This window comes from Quercus robur, chromosome 9 (assembly GCF_932294415.1).
Source record: "Quercus robur chromosome 9, dhQueRobu3.1, whole genome shotgun sequence".
Lineage (NCBI taxonomy): Eukaryota > Viridiplantae > Streptophyta > Magnoliopsida > Fagales > Fagaceae > Quercus > Quercus robur.
In genome coordinates, this window is record NC_065542.1 from 12,691,127 (window position 1) to 12,708,961 (window position 17,835).

Below are 17,835 nucleotides of genomic sequence, written 5' to 3' on the forward strand. Positions count from 1 at the left end.
GGATTGAATAGTAAATAACATCCGATTGACATGAAATTTAGTATACATTTTAAGAAAATAAAAAACATGCAATCCAACGGTTAGATTTTCAAAATATGTAGCAATGGTATTTTTTTTACTAGGAGTGTTGGGTCCCAAATAATATTATCACAAATATTAGCAATCCAAAATAGTAATCACACACAAGAATACAAATATTTACGTGGAAAACCCTTTCTCTTTGAAGGGAAAAACTACGAGACAAACTCCGAATAATTTTACTATTATCAAATCAATTACAATAATTCTTGTGTATGCCCCATGGTTAAAGAAAAAAAAATTCTCTTATTTTTCTTTGCTCTCACACACACAAATTATATTTCTCAAAGGTGATAATCCTTTTTCTTTTCTTTTTTCACTATGTGGCACCTACTTTTTTTTCTTCACCATATATGCCACACAAATCCTAATAACCCTTATTTATATAAAATCTGCCGCCTCACACTCCTCGGAACATATGGATTCCTGAATCAGCTTATATAAAAGACTTCTCATAGAAATAGAATTCTATTCTATCCAACAAGCTCATTACATGGGTTATTAAGTGGGCTGGATTTAATTGGTGTTGTGCACCTAACAAGAAGTTGTAGCCATTGACTACAACTAAGTTTGTATCCCAACTTTTTCCCCACCATATAACTTTGAAACAAATAATGTAATTTATGTTCCTTAGATTTTTTCATTTTCTGGGAAATTTCAGCTATTTAAATTATTCGAAAGTAAAAGTAGGAATTATGCTTATTGATTACTTTATAGTTTATAGTAGGCCCTTCTCTTTCTTTCTCTTCTTGTGGTCCCCTCAAGCATATTTTTTTTTTTGCATAGAATGGCCTTAACATGTGACTATGTACTGTTTACTTGTATTCTGGTTCCTGGATCCATACCCCAAATTCAATAAACTATTTGGTACCACTGTCCCAGCAAGTGGTGTGGTGACCCTCCAGACTTTGTCTTTGTTTTCACTTTTCAAAGAAATCCACATGATTTTTGGTCTAATCACTTATGGAAGTCAAGTACAGTTCACATTCGGACAACTTGCTCTTCGATCATTATTCTGAAAACACCATAAATCATTATGCCATCTTTATCTTATTATATGATAATGTCTTTGTTATATAATAATTTAGAAAGACAATTACGATTGGAGGTGAAATAATTTTGTGACAATGGCAGCATTGGTAGAATGATATTGCATATTGATTGACTGGTCGTTGGAAAATAACAATCATGATCCCAGTTTTCTAAGTAAATTTAAGATATAGACCACTCATTCATATTACTTTTATTACTCCTCATTTATTGGCTAATAAAAATATTAAAACCTAGTGGGTTCCAATTAGTTCAACTGGTAAAGTCTTTGATGATTGGATAAAAAATCTGGGATTCAATTCCCACTTATACTAAAAACTGATTGGTGTCTTAATCTGATGATAAAAAGTTATCATTAAGAGCGGATGTCATAGGTTGAAACTCTTTAAAAAAATATTAAAGCCATTGTTCTTGCCCAAATGCGAAACCCTTTAATGATCCATTGACTTAACTTAAGATTTGCACTCTGCAGAATTAGATCCTCTCTTCTCATCACTAATAAAGATCTTAGTGGGAATCACAAACATTTATTATATGTGAACCCTACAAAGATAATGTCATGATATTGATAAATACAGCAAGGCATCTGAGGTGAATGAAGATATCTTAAGCAACCCAAGGTTATTCAACTTGTGCATTTGGATTATTATTTTTTTGTTAGTTAAAGTTGACAAAAATATAGTTATACCTAAGAAAAAAAATCTTATAATAAGGTACAACTTTAAAAGGAAAAAACTGATCCAAACTAATTGTCCTTGTTTTGTTTATCCTGTCCTATATTTTGAAGCAAAGAGCTTTTTATTTTTATTTTTATGAGAAGATGAAGCAAACAACTTAATAAAAGGAGATGGACATTATTAAAACGACTTCAAAAGTGAAATCAGGTAAAATAAAATCACAAATTTCACATACACAAGCTACAAAAAGAATATGCAAATTAAATAGGGAAATTGGCTTTCAACATATACTTTCCCCCCATTAAAAATAAAAACACAAACAAATCCAAAAAAAAAAAAAAAAAAAAAGAAGAAGAAGAAGAGAAAATCAACGATCCAATTACAAACCCATAAAAAAAAAAAAAAAAGGAAAAAAAAAAAAAAAAAAAAGAAGAAAAAGAAAGAGCAGTTGAGCACTTTCACTTGCATGTCAAATTCTCGATAGCTTGTGACTTGGTATTAACAGCCATGCTGCAACTCAATTCTGCAGACTTTTTCTTCTTGAAAATCATTAACAAATGTACCTTTCCACTCAATTTGGCATAGCTTGTTAATGGTAATTTTCCAGAATTGAGGTCACTAGCCAATAGAGATTTGGTGGAAACTTTGGCTGATGTTGCTGTCACCGTGACATTAAACCTCTTGGTCGATCGAAACTTTGCTCGTGACTTAATTATAGTAAACTCTCCAACCTTAGTACCATTGTAAGATATTGTAGCAGTGCTGTTGTCGAATTTGAACTCACCAAAATTGGTGTTTTTGACACTGATTTCAGCATTTAGTTTCACACTAAATGAGGAATTGGTGTACGTATGGCTCTCCACAGAGACTGAATCAATTCGTACCTTCAGATTTCTGATGCGCATAACAAGTAGCACAAAGAGAACTATGATTATGGTTTGTGCTATGACCGCAGCAATTATGTATGCCAAGCACTTCTTCCTTTTACTGCGTGAATCTTTGTTGGGGTTCGTCATTTTTTGAGTGCTTTTACAAAGGTTGTATGAGAGACTTTGTCTGGGTTTGGATTGAAGCTAAAGAATTGAGAGGCTCAAGTAGGAAAGAATGGTGTGCAATTGGATGCAATAAGGTCTACTTTTATAGTGTGATGGTGATGATATAATTTATATAAATGTGGCCCTACCTACACTAGTACATAACTTTTTCAGCCCAAATTTCTAAACCTGCTATTGAAGATATTTAGCCGTTGTGATTTGATATAAGATAAATTATATGACACAATGATTATAGAAACTTCTTTATTTAAAAATTAAAATTCAAGGTGAATTATAAAAACGGTTGAGTTATTAGTGTTAACTAGCCCGGATGTCCCACTTTTTTTTCTTTCGAAAGTCGTGCTCCATGTTTTACTGAAGTATAATATATACCTAATTAACCCACTCATTGATTTTTTATTTTTATTTTTTTATTAAAGAGAATTTCAATCTAGACATCTGCTTCTGATAACGACTTTTTATTATTAAACCAAAATACTAGTTAGTTTTTGGTGTAAACAGGGATTAAATTTCAAATTTCTTATTTAATTATCAGATAATTTACCGATTAAACCTGTAAATTGAACCTATATGTGATGCAATTATGTAACTTGGGTCAGTCCCATTTCGAGAAATTGACTTGTAAAGTCAAATAAAGTGGGTTCCGTTTCCATGGTGTAAAATGACTTGAGAGTGTGTTGGACGTTGCTTGATTATATATACATCTTCTAGAGGGATGCGGTTTGAAATTTTCTCAAAGACCGACTGAGAATGTTTCACGCTGAAGGCATGTGCTAGAGAAAAACAAATACTCTGATGAAAGTGAGTTGCACAAGTTAGAAATATTCGTGTGGCTGTCAAAGAGGGTGACAAGCTTTCCGTGAAGTAGTACTGGAATAAAGAAATCCCAACTTGCATCACTTGGATTTTCCAGGACTACAGGAGAGTTACTGTTATTTGGCTTTTCCATAGTCAAAATTTCAACAACTATAAGCAGCATTATTGCACCTTTATTATACTTGAGTTTTAAGTTTTTCCAAGATTTTGAACTTCATTTTCACTTTCTGACTTTGCTTATTGAGACCTAAGAAAGTAGAAACCCAATTGACACTCAATTCATGATATTCATCCATCACTGATCTTGAGTCTTTTTTTGGTGAAAAAAAAAAAAAAACCTATTTTGAGTTGATGATTCTGCCATTTTGGTCATCATCAGATGTTAAAAAAAGTTGTACAACATTTTGATAAAAGGGGTATCTATTAGATTGTACTCTAGTTGTAAAAAGGGATGGTTTGGGTACAAAGCCCTCAAAAATCAAAATGCATAGACAGATAGACTCTTTCAATGCGATACTTTAAATATAATAAAATTTGTACATATTTTATCAAAATATTATTCAATAATATGGGAGTCCCTCATCTTAATTCTTACATGAATAATAGATCTCATCAAAAATAAACTTGATTAACGAGATCTACTATTATTATGTGAAGGGACATAGAATTGTTCAAAATAACTTTTAGAGTTAGTGTGGGTTACTTTGAAATCCCATTGGGGCTAATTTTGTGTAACTTATTTTCATTAAGTCATTTTGTTTAAAACTTAAATTAGACAAAAGTATTTTTTTAGAAGAAATTTTATTTTAGACAAAAAATAAAATACCTTGAAAAATCATTTAAGAGTTTTCCATAACTCAAAAAGGTTGAATAAGTTGCAAACCAAGCCAATCATGCATAATTTAAGCAACTCCATTGTGTTTTTTTGGGTCAAAATCTATCAAATTTGGTCGAGGCAAATTAATTAATTAATTATATATATATATATATAAAATTGATGGCTGGTCTGGGACGTCGGCTATACATTCAATGAGACAATGATGCCCTGTCCAAAAAAAGAAAAAGAAAAAAAAAGAGTCAATGGTGCATGCATGAAGTCATGTTTATTTACTATTTCACCACAAATTTAGAACTAGATGTAATATAAAATAATTATCTAGATTCTAATAAATATAAAAATATTACGTAATAAATTTCTTTAAAAAAGAAAAAAAAAATATTTGAGGTGGTTTAAATAGTACTTTAGTTCGTGTTTCATTTTTTTTTTTTAATTAACAAAAAGTAAACAATGTAAAAGCGCATTACTATATATAGAAGTGTTTTCAGAAATTACTTTAAGAGAATTATTCTTCAAAAACAATTTAAAATTATAAGAACATCAAAATGACATTTCTTTCAATTGTTTTTTATATTCACTTTAAAAATATAAAATAAAATAAAAACTTTATTTAATATTATTTTTACTCTCTAAAAACAATTTTTACCATCTGTTTTTTAGAAAACACAATCAACCGAACTCAAAATTGTCGCTAATTATATGAAATGTGCTATAATACAAGTTATTTTTAATTTTGCCACTACAAAGCAAGAGACTCAAAACGTGAGAAGGTACTTAATCTTTTAATTTTTTTATATTTTAAATTGTTATTGATATCTTTCTCGTCCATACATTGAATGTGAAAGTGATTGATTTATCATGAAAGAGAAGGAAAACTGTGCTTAGAAAAATTATTATTCTTAGGCTACATTTGTCAATTGCGAAACACCAAGGGCCCAAGAGTCACCCAACTTTGACTTAGGTATTATAAACTTCTATATGGCTCATTAGTCATTTTCATGCTCCTATATACGACCTTGTCTCCCTTCTTCACAGTTGGGGTTCATTCAAGTTGATGCAAAGTTGCAACTTACAAATTGATCTGGTCCTTTTTTTATCCCCTGACAATTTGAAAAGAGTATGCTTTATTGGACCAGAAATTTTGATCCAATCCACAAATTTGTGCAGCATAAAGCAGCTTTTGTGTGGGGTTTAAAATGCGTGTTTTTCTTGATTGATAGAAAGTGTATTATAAAAAGAAAGAAAAATATTTGAAGTGTGATGTTAGAATTTAGATTGTTAACTAAATTCCTATGTCAAAATAAAGTGTAATAAGGGTTGCCAAGAAATAGATTGACCCTTGCATATGCCATCCTTCAGTCACTATTTCTTTACCAATGTCCTCCAACCAACGATGAAGCCATTCTCATAGCACTTGCCCTTTGACTCCAATGAAGCCATCCTCTACCCATAATAGTCATTCTCTACAAATGCAATCTGATCCAACTTGGTCATATTTTCTTTAATGGTCTTCACATTCCAAACTCCAAGCCTCTTCAACTTGACCTTGAGTTCGAGAGGATGCATACAATAAGCTATACCCTAAATATATAGACCATATAATATATTATGGATTATCGTGCTTTTGTTATACCTCATGCTACTCTAATTTTAGGATTATCATATTAGGCTTAATATTTCTCTAATATATACCCTATATGGAGTCTATTGTAATACACAATTTAATAAAATAAAAATATTATGATTTTCAATGTTGACATAAAACATTAAATAAAAGTAAAACCACATTAATTTATTTACCTTTTCGCTACTTATTTATTTCTCTTCTCTGTCTCTCCATCGTGACCAACATAGCAATGTGCAACAATTCATATGACCCAACTAAGCCTAGCTAGTTTGATTTGGTTTGGTTGGACCTCTATATTCAACAAATTATTATTATTATTTTTGGAGTTCATAACTTCATATAATCCATGAACTAAATTAATAGGTAAATATTGATATGCCATTTCTTAAATCTCTTTTATCAATATTGGAGAGATTTAATGACAAACCTTTTATATGATGATGATGACAAAACACTTCACACATACTTAACCTATCTTACTATTACAAATTAAAAAAAAAAAAAATTAATGATTTTGTTTTTGTTCTATGTGATTAATTAAGTCCACTTGTGGTCCTATAGCCCCTATTTCTTTACGCCCAAGCAATGTCCACATATCCAAATGCACCCCCATGTGTTTTCCGGCATCACTTAAATCTGCTACTTGACGAGGTTTTACTTCAACTTGTGATCAAGATAAAATTATAATTATTTTTACTAGGAAGATTAAACTTTTGACTTGTAATCATGCCAATGTTCCCTAGACAATGTCCAACTTTTGGGTCAGAGTGCTAAAGAATTTAGGTTTTTAAGGTTAACATTCATTCTAGTACATGATAGCTGTGGACATTGGATCATTACATTAATTTATTAACAACTTGATTATTATCTTCTATAGACTATTATAAAATATTGATCAAAAGATTATAAAGAAACTAGCAATGAGACTAGAGAAAAGTCCTTTGCTCAACTAATAAAGGTTTTGTTGGAGCATATTTACACACTGAAACATACATGATTGATGCCTACTCTGTTTGTCCCAATTCCCCCGTCTATTGCCTAGCTAGGTAAGACCAATGGTTATTTAGATTGGATAAGGCATCCATGGCATAAATGGGATACAAGATCAATATGTGATTATTTTAGGATACATATTATATTTGTGTTGCATTCAATTAATGAACATGAGTTCTAGATGAAAGCTAGACCTTATGTACTTGTACAATTGCACCCCAAAAAGAGCACATGTAGATTTAATTGGTCAAGTTGGTACTTCCCCAACCCCAAGCCATAAGTGCTTGGGGGGGAGCAACGAGAAATTGATTTAAGCTGTAAGTTGTAGTGTATGTATGTGTGTGTGTAATGTAAGTATTTATTTTTTGGCAAAAGAATTATGTAAGTATTTGTAATCACTTAAAAAAAAAAACTAATGTTGCCTTTTTTCCCCTTCAGCATGTCGGTCTTGTATATTAAATTGAAATTTAAATAAACTATTTCACCTTTTTTTTATTTTTTGGAATAGGAACTATTTCACTTTTTGAGTTGATGGATTTAGTGATAAGTTAAAATATTACATATATCATTCAATAAAAAATTCGTTGAAAACCCAAAGAGTGTAATTGCATCAGTAATCTACATAAGGGACTTCCTTGAGACCTGTTGACCTAAGTCTCTCCCTCTTTACGAACTAAATTATGGATCCTCTTTTGATGCCTACTCCATTTGTCCCAACTCTCCCGTCTATTGCCTAGCTAGGTAAAACCAATGGTTATTTAGATTGGATAAGGTATCCATCGCATAGATGGGATACAAGATCAATATGTAATTATTTTAGGATAATTATTATATTTGTGTTGCATTCAATTAATGACCATGAGTTATACATAAAAGCTAGGCCTTATGTACTTGTACAACTGCACCCCAAAAAGAGCACATGTAGATTTAATTGGTCAAGTTGGTACTTCCCCAACCCCAAGCTATAAGTGCTTGGGGGAGTAAGGAGTTGTAGAGTGCGTGTGTGTATAATGCAAGTATTTATTCTTTGGCAAAAGAATTATATAAGTATTTTTTTGTAATCACTTAAAAAACAAAAAAAAAAAAAAAAAAACAAAAACTAATGTTGCCTTTTTTTTTTTTTTTTCCCTTCAGCATATCGGTCTCATATATTAAATTGAAATTTAAATCAACTATTTCACCCTTTTTTCTTTTTTTTTTGATAGGAACTATTTCAATTTTTGTGTTGATAGATTTAGTGATAAGTTAAAATATTACATACTAGTTGAAGGCCCGTGCGTTGCACGGTTTTATGTTAAAACTTGTAGAAAATATATTATTATTATAACCAAATAAGTAATTATTGTAACGAAAGGAATAAATTGCATTGGTATAACAACCATCAAACATAAAATGATAGCACCTTAATACAAAATTATCTTCTAACATACCAATTGTGCTATAATATCATTTGTAGTTACATATATCAAACTATTTGCATATGAATTTTATATCTAATGAATCTATAATATAAGTGATTTGCAGTATTGTTAACAATAATATTAATAATTAAAATCTTTAGACAAAGTAACATAAAATTGGCTACTTTTTAACGATAGAACTATTTGAGGAATAAAACCTTTGTTCTAATTAAAAAAAATTGCAAAGTTCTACATCTAGATTACAAACCTTTCTTAGGATGCTTGAAATCTTTTTTGACAAACTTGAAAAAAAAAAATCAAGAAGAAAATTAAAAAGAGTTAAAAAAAAAAAAAAAAAAGACTAAGTACCATATGGATTGAAAAATTGTAGGTAAATTTAATAGTCTATGATTGGAATTTACTATGACAACTTACATTTATATTGGACAACAAAATAATTAAATTGGATAAAACCATTAACATATGAATTAGATCAAACATTAGGAAATTACCCCCTCAAAAAAAGAAAAAACATAAGAAAATTAGCTTAAACAAAAGGCAACAAATATATAAAATGTATTTAATTGATTATGATAAAAAAAAATTAGAGTAAAAAATACATACCTACGTGATTGTAGGTAGATATATGGAAGCCTAAATAAAAAAATTGTACAATAAGTTGGAGAATGAAAAACTACACCAACTAACGGTGTGTATATATATACATACTCTACCTAGAAAAGGAGTCCAAGTAAAAATCAAATACTCTAAACTTCTTGAAGTTACCTAATCAAGAAGTTTAGGTTAATTACATATTAGTTTTTTTTTTTAAATACTTTATCCCAAAAAAATAGTTAATGTTATTATCTAGATTGTTATTAGATTTTTTTTTTTTTTTAGTTAAATTTAATACCAAAAAAAAAAAAAAAAAAAAAAAACTTATAGGAAGCAGTATGTTTTTTTTTTTTTTTTTTTTTTTTTTTTTTTATGATAACAATGAATTAGAGTCCTGATTTTTTGAATTTAAGATATGAATGAATTAGAATCCTAATTATTCTAATATTAATTAGCAGCTTTTTATTTCATTTTTTTTTAGAGATACACTTACTTTATAATAACAATGAATTAGAGATAAGAATGAATTAGAGTCCTGATTAATCTAATATTAATTTACCTACAATTTTACATGAAGCAGTTTTTTTATTTATTTTTTATTTTTTTAAAGAGATAAATTACTTAATGATAAAAATGAATTAGAGTCCTGGTAGTATAATATTCATTTTTAGTTCTTAAGAAATCTAAAAATTTAATAAAATTTCTACACGGTTTAAAAATGAAAACCTATGTTATTTCCTTTTATGATTTAATGAAAATATTTTGATAAATACAATACTATTTACATTTTCTCTATCTCTCTTTTTCTAATATGTTTCATTTGATTCTTAGACATATTCTTAATTTCGATACTGATATATGCACTTTTAATTTCAGCAAATAGCAAATTCGAAAGTACAATTTTTTTCGATAATGTAAATGAGGATTCAACATGGAATGTAATTGAGGTTACATTATTTTGCACTTCTGTGCAAATAGCAAATTTGAAAGTACATCTTTTTTTTTTCTTTTTTTTTTTGATAATGTAAATGAGGATCCAACATGGAATGTAATTTCATTATTTTGTTTTCATCTAGTTCAATGTTATTTTAGCATTTCTCTACACATGAATGGAAATATCCATGAAAAAAAATTAGCATATTAACACATTTGTCAAAAAAAGAACGCAACACCCAAAACATGTACAATAAACTAAAGTCAACCTATCCCAAATAAAACTTTAAACTTTAAACTGAATTAGCGTATTACAGTAGCTTAAAACTAAATAAATTTTTCCAAACTCAAATCATTCTAAAATGAAAACAAATATAATTTCGAGATGGCAAAGAAGTCATTAAAAAGAAAAAAAAAATACTTACATAATATCAAGATATAGTAAACAATGACGTATATACTTAATGTTGATATTTAATGACAGTGGAGAGTGTGGACGTGTGGTAGATTATTTCAATCTGAACCTAAGTTACCTATATTAAAAATGGTGAACAGCCTCTCCTAAATATGTGGTATGGCAACAATCCCCTCAACCAAATATACCATGGAAAAAAGCATGCAAAAGTAGAGTATAATAATAAAACCTGATCGCTAAGCGAGTCTTAAACATATGCTTTCAGTATTGAGTAATCTTCTGCTGTGATTCAGAGTCAAGTCTAAATCGTCTTTTTCTTCTGCGAGAGAGAGAGACTTTTTGAGAGACTATTTTTTTGATAAGCCAAATGAGAGAGATCTCGTTTGAAGAATACATAATTATTAAAAAGTGGTATTTGATGCGGATTAATATTCTGTATTCCAATTGTGATCAAATTCTTTTTATTTTTATTTATTTTTATTTGGCTTAGGGTTATCTATTTAGTTTTTGAAAGTGGTATTTGAGAATCACCACATTACGTTTATATATATAAACGTGTAGTGTATTAAAAAATGAGATTAGATAAATTAGATGAAGTGGTATTTGAGAATCACCGCATTACCTTTGTTTTTTTATTTATATATATATAAACGTGTAGTGTGTAGTAATTAAAAAAAATAAGAAAGTTACTATTTTTTTTTATAATACACTACACTTGAAAAATAAGGATTAGATGAAGAATTTGGATTGTAATCAAATTAAGATTTTTATCAACTTAGAAATTATAGAAGATTTTTTTTATAAAAAAAAAAAAAAAAAACTAAAAATTTACAAAAATTTCTGCAATTTGACCACGACTTCTAAGCCCAACTTTTATTATATATAATATGATATCATTCAATGAAAAATTCGTTGTAAACCCAAAGAGTGTAATCGCATTAGTGATCTACATAAGGGGCTTTCCCGAGACCCGTTAACCCAAGTCCCTCCCTTTTTACAAACTGAATTATGGATCCTCTTTTGATGGGGATGGATAATAATTTTTTATTTTTGGATAATTGGGATGGATAATACTATCAAAAGCTCATGTTCAATTTTTTTTTTTTTTTTTTTTTTTGTGGGCCATTTAATATATATATATATATATATATATATATATATATATATATATCGACTGGGGTCCATATGTTTTATCCGAGGGTCCATGCCATGACTACTAGACTAGAATGGCCAGTTAATTGAGCCAGACTAGTTTTCCTTAATTGTTGTTGGGCTTTCCATTTTCACTCCAAATCTGCATTTAGTCAGCTGAGCCCTGTCATGAAAGGTGATGAACAAGTTACAAAAATCTAGGGTTGAGGTTCAGACTGGGCCATATTACACCGATGAAAGGTTATGGGCTCATGGCCCATGGACATAGACTAGGGCCACTAGGCAAAAAGATGCAATTATTCTTTTTCTTTTTCCTTTTTCCTCTGTGTGTGTGGGGTTAGATATTAGACAAGGTGCAATGATTCTGGTGACTGATGGAGCGTAAAGTGTTGATAATAATGTTATGTTATGGTAAGCAATATCCTTTCACTCGATCTGATGAGGCATATGTGACTCAAACATGTTCAAGATTTAATTATTTTATCACCACTTAGTTATCATCTATAGCTCATGAATCATGAATCATGATCAACATTCATGCAAATTGTAAACTAGTTTTTGTCCACTTGTATGTGGGAAATGCATGGTGGAGTCACGGACTGCACAGCTATTGAATGCAAAGCTCGTCGTCAAGTGTGGGCTTGGCTGATATTCTTTATGCAAAGCAAGTACAAATACACATGAGAGAGAGAGAGAGAGAGAGAGAGAGTTGTGAGTTGTGACAGAACAGTGAACTCGTGAGTGAATTAGGAAGGGGGTTTAATGGCTTTTGTCCCAAGAGAACAACGAATTCCATCAATTCCAATCACTTCCTACTAGTATATTGTTTGTCGTCTATCTTATATTGAATAGGATATAGAAAATATTGAGTCATTCACATGATTCTAAAAAATGCCAACTCGAAAGTTTTATTTAACAAGTAATATTATGGGAAAATAAATAAATAAATAAATAAATAAAACCAATATTTATTTACTTTTAAATGTGTCATTTAGCTGGCCAATTTGATGCCCCCACCAAAAAAATTAAAAAAAGGAATATTTTATTTATTTTATTAATTTTTTACAGAGGAGAGCAATGGGTCATCAAACTCCCTCAACTTGGGGCGTTGGATCTCAAGTTTCAACTCAACTGCAACAAGTGATTTATGGATGTATGCAATGTTTCATCACTAGTTTTAATTAATGCATTATTGGTGTACCCATCCTCTCTATTTTACTATCCATTGTATAGTTCACATTTTATATTTTATATTTAATAATGTGCATGCTGATATATCATTTAAAATTTTACATAATACTGATCTACATATTTGAAATTGAAGAAGATTCTAGTCCAATCCATATAATCTATTTCATATAATAAGGTTCTAAATGAGCCTAATTGGGCAAAACCACAAACAACATCCTCTAGTCAGAAATACAATTTAATGCACAGCAAATTGATATTCATAAAAGGAAAACAAGCGAACAAATTTTTAAATACATGTACATCTTGATAAACCGGAGTTTGATAAGGTACAAAATTGTGTCCCACTGCATGTCCTGAGATATTAGCTATATTCTACTTGTGGATAAAAAAGAAGAAGCTATATTCTAATTGAATAATGGTAGGACCACAATTATTTATACAATTTTTGTTATAACTTGTTATGTAACAAGTTGTTAGTGATGGAGCTAGGCTGTGTAAATAATTGTGTTTTTAGTATTTTTTGTTCCATTTTAGAGTCCAAACAAGCACAATATTAGGGTAGAGTTTTATCACAGCAAGAGAGAATAATGTTTATTACACATTACTTGCTGCACACACCTTTACATACTCAAAAATTACATTGAAAACATGACTGAAGTCATGATTTTCAAATACAAATTATGAATTCAAGTCATATTTTCAATACAATTTTCAAGAGTGTATAAATGTGTGTGCAACAAAGTGTGTGTAACAAGTATTTCCTATGAGAAGCTTATTTGTCACAAATCTGGAGAAACAAGCTTAGCGATTTGATAGGACCACCTTTACAAAAAGATAAAACATACAATATTATCTCCCCTCAGTCACTTTCTTTGCTAATTTACATGCATTAGCTTATGATTTGGTACGTCTACCCATTCTATTAATCTCCAATTTAATAAAGTAATAATTAATTAGGGGCACCCCACAAACTTTTTAATTCTCTCTTTTTCTCATCTTTCACCAACATTATACTCCAACATGGAAATTATCATCAACAACTTATCTTCTTCCCCCCATCTCTCTCTATTTCTCCTTTACTTCTCTCCCTCTATCTTTCGCTCCCATCAACACCTCCATGGATAACCAATCACCAACACCACCACCATTCAAGACCTTCAAATTAACAGCCTCTTCAATCTCCTATACCAAATCAACCACCACTTCCACAACCCTTGCACCACTCTTATTCTTCAAACCTTGCACCACAAACCCTCCAAATTACATCCTTAATGATGTCTCTCTCACTGCCTATCCCTCTCAAATTTTGGCCATTGTTGGTCCTAGTGGTGCAGGTAAGTCCACTCTCCTTGACATTTTAGCTGCTCGTACTTCACCCACAAATGGCACTCTTTTTCTCAACTCTTCACCTCTCAACCCTTCTTCATTTCGCAAACTCTCTGCCCATGTCCCCCAACACGATGCATGTCTTCCATTACTCACTGTTTCTGAGACCTTCGCTTTCACTGCATGTCTTTTAGTCCCTAAAACATCTGATATTGCCTCCATTGTTTCCTCACTTCTCACTGAGCTCAAACTAACACACTTATCAAACACTAGGCTCGCTCAGGGCCTATCGGGTGGTGAACGTAGACGCGTTTCAATAGGCCTAAGCCTTCTTCATGACCCTGCAGTGTTACTTCTCGATGAACCCACTTCAGGACTTGATAGCTCCTCAGCTTTGAGCGTAATGCAAACACTTAAAACCATAGCAACTTCGCGTCACCGCACTGTGATTTTGTCTATACATCAACCAAGCTTCAAGATACTCTCTACCATTGATAGAGTCCTCTTGCTATCAAAAGGGACTGTAGTACACCATGGTACACTTTCTTCACTTCAAACATTCTTAGTCTCAAATGGCTTCACTGTCCCTCCACAGCTCAATGCATTAGAATATGCCATGGAAATACTAAACCTTCTCAATGATCTTAAGCCCATCACACCCCCATCCCTTCCTCCATCACCCACTAAATCCATAGCTGCTCCTTCTGATTATATTGAAGGGAAAAAGATAGGATACAAGAGCTCTAGGGTCCACGAGATTCTTGCCCTCTATAATAGGTTTTGGAAGATCATTTTCAGAACCAGACAGCTTCTTCTAACCAACACATTGGAAGCTCTTGTTGTCGGTCTTGTTCTTGGAACCATTTACATTAATATTGGTTTTGACAAGGAAGGTATCGAAAAGAGGTTTGGTCTCTTCGCTTTCACTCTCACTTTCCTTCTGTCTTCAACAACTGAAACACTTCCAATCTTCATCAATGAAAGGCCAATACTTTTAAGAGAAACTTCTAGTGGGGTTTATAGACTTTCTTCTTATCTCATAGCAAACACTCTTGTTTTCTTGCCTTACTTGCTCGTGATCGCAATGATATACTCATTCTCGGTATATTTCTTGGTGGGTCTTTGTGCTTCATGGCAAGCTTTCTCTTACTTTGTATTGGTGATTTGGGTGATAGTTCTAATGGCAAACTCATTCGTGCTCTTCTTGAGCTCACTTGCTCCAAACTACATTGCGGGCACTTCGCTCGTGACAATACTTTTAGCGGCTTTCTTCCTCTTCTCTGGCTACTTCATCTCCTCAGAGAGTATGCCAAAGCATTGGCTTTTCATGCATTTCCTTTCAATGTATAAGTATGCACTTGATGCCCTCCTCATCAATGAGTATTCTTGCCTTGTCTCAAGGTGTTTGATCTGGTACGAAGAGAACAAAGAGTGCATGGTGACTGGTAGCGATGTGTTGGATAAAAGAGGGCTCCATGAGAGGCAGAGATGGACAAATGTTTACATCTTGGTTGGTTTCTTTGTGTTCTATCGCGTGCTTTGTTTCCTGGTTTTGATCAGAAGGGTTTCCAGATCCAAGAAATGACACTATCATATTTACTTTCTTTTTTTTTTTTTTGCTGAATTGTTTTTTGCTTTTTATTTTTATTTTTGCTTTTGTTTTTCAAGAACTGAAGCTCCTGTAATGCATGGTTCCTCAGGCTTTAATTCATTATAGAGATAATTAAAATACAGTAATAAAAGATGTTTCCTTCATGAATTTCGTTCTATGTATCCTCTTCATGTTTTAAACACGTGGGTAGCAGCTATATTACGAGGGTTTTAATTCCTCTTTTGCTTTTTTGTTTTTTGTTTTTGTTTTTGTTTTTGTTTTTTTTTTTAAATTTTTTTTTAATTATATATATATATATATATATATATCTAATTTTAGGAAAGTGACATCGGATAGATCTAATTCTCTTGATCAAGAACATATGATACTGTAAAAGAGTCATGAGGCCTTTCCACTTCACTAGATTCCCAAATTCAGGTTAAAAAGGGCTCCATATCAGTATGGAGCTGTCTTCTTCTATATATTTCCATAAATGATATGATAGCGAAATGACACATAATAAACTTGGTTTGGCACGCATATTTTGACAAGCTAAAAGATTTTTGCGTTTGGCTTTGTGGTATATTGCAAATGCCAGAACCTTTTTTTTTTTTTTAAATATCAATAGTTGGGTGAGAGAATTTGAACCCTCTCTAAATATCTACATTAGAAACATCATATGATATTAATTGAACTATAAGATTTTTGGTGCCTAACATATTTTTATTCCCTCAAAAAAAAAAAAATCTTTAAAGATTTTTTCCACAATTAATTAGTTTTAATTGATTGTTTCGAAATGTTAAAACTCAAACTAATAATAATGTTATTTCATTCATGTTATCAATCAAGTAGTGCCTTAGGCCGAAAATCTTTAAGTGACATTTGGGATCCATGCAGAGGTTAGCTCACCTACAAAGTTTTGACTGGCTAGGGTGTTCTCTAAACAATTGCACATATATTGTACTCCCCCTTAATTTGTTTGTCCGGAAAATAAAAATTATCAGTGTTTATTAATAATGAGGAGTCACGGGTATTTGGCAATTGATGTATAGAGCGAGCGAAGAATCCAATGTGTGTCGGCCTTATTGAAAAGTGTTTTTGTCCCCTGGCGCCGCGAAATATGTTAGGTTTGTTTTCTTGCTGATGTTGAATGAGTGCCACATTCACGGGTTCCTCTTCTTGTTGTTACCCGTGACCTCACTGTTGGGTACCTACATCGTGCACGAAATACCAATGGCTTATCCAAATCCAATAAGTTACATTGTACTCCATTTGGGAACTGTTAAACATTCTTAGATTAGAACTTGTCAGCTTCTGAGTTGAATGAAACACAGTTAGAAAACTGTCCTCAACATTAAGGGGAAAAAAATAGGTCCCAAATTCATGTGGGTGATGTAATTATTTGTGAACATTGCAACTGATAAAGCTAAGACACATACATGTTCATGAGGTGGAGTCTATAGGTATGGGCAGGGGCGGAGGCACGTTATCCCTATAATAGTAGGAAGAAATAGGTCTCACACTTCTCATTTAAGAGCTGGCCCTCTATGAGAAAAACTTGGCCCCTCCTCCAATACCTAGCCATAAAAATTCCCCACCCCAAATTCCTACTTTTCATCTTTTCGACTTTTCCTCTCCTTCTCTAACACATGTGAGCTATATTCCACATTTTTTTCTTCTTGAGTGAGGCCATATTCCATAGCTATTTAAGGACCTATGTTGTACTGGTGTGTGAATTATCATTAGAGAGTAGAGAGACTATGAGGGTATAGTATTAGACTATTAGTAGGAATGAAATTGATTTTGAATTTGGTTGAGATGAATAAAATTGATTTTGAATTTATTTTTTACCATAGTAGTCTAATTTGGTTGAATTTAACTGCTATTTATTTTATGGTTGCTTATAGTGACTTTGTTATATTTAATTTCTATGAATATTATTTCTTGTAAATGTAGTCTAATTTTGGTTAGATTTAATGTTTTTTTCTAAAACTAATCCAAGAAGACATGTATATATGTACATATGTCATACTTTGTATTTCTTTTGAATTGCAAATCAATATGATAATATTATCTTG

General features: G+C 31.3%; 2 protein-coding genes across 2 annotated transcripts; one reads left to right on the plus strand and one right to left on the minus strand.

The window, feature by feature from the left end:
- Positions 1 to 1,982: 1,982 nt before the first annotated feature.
- LOC126699896 (late embryogenesis abundant protein At1g64065-like) lies at positions 1,983 to 2,929 on the minus strand. Its single transcript, XM_050397866.1, has one exon. The coding sequence runs from the start codon at positions 2,819 to 2,821 to the stop codon at positions 2,264 to 2,266; it is 558 nt and encodes a 185-aa protein (XP_050253823.1). The 5' UTR covers positions 2,822 to 2,929; the 3' UTR covers positions 1,983 to 2,263.
- A 10,875-nt stretch (positions 2,930 to 13,804) lies between these two features.
- LOC126699550 (ABC transporter G family member 4) lies at positions 13,805 to 15,921 on the plus strand. Its single transcript, XM_050397449.1, has one exon. The coding sequence runs from the start codon at positions 13,958 to 13,960 to the stop codon at positions 15,749 to 15,751; it is 1,794 nt and encodes a 597-aa protein (XP_050253406.1). The 5' UTR covers positions 13,805 to 13,957; the 3' UTR covers positions 15,752 to 15,921.
- The last annotated feature ends 1,914 nt before the right edge of the window (positions 15,922 to 17,835 follow it).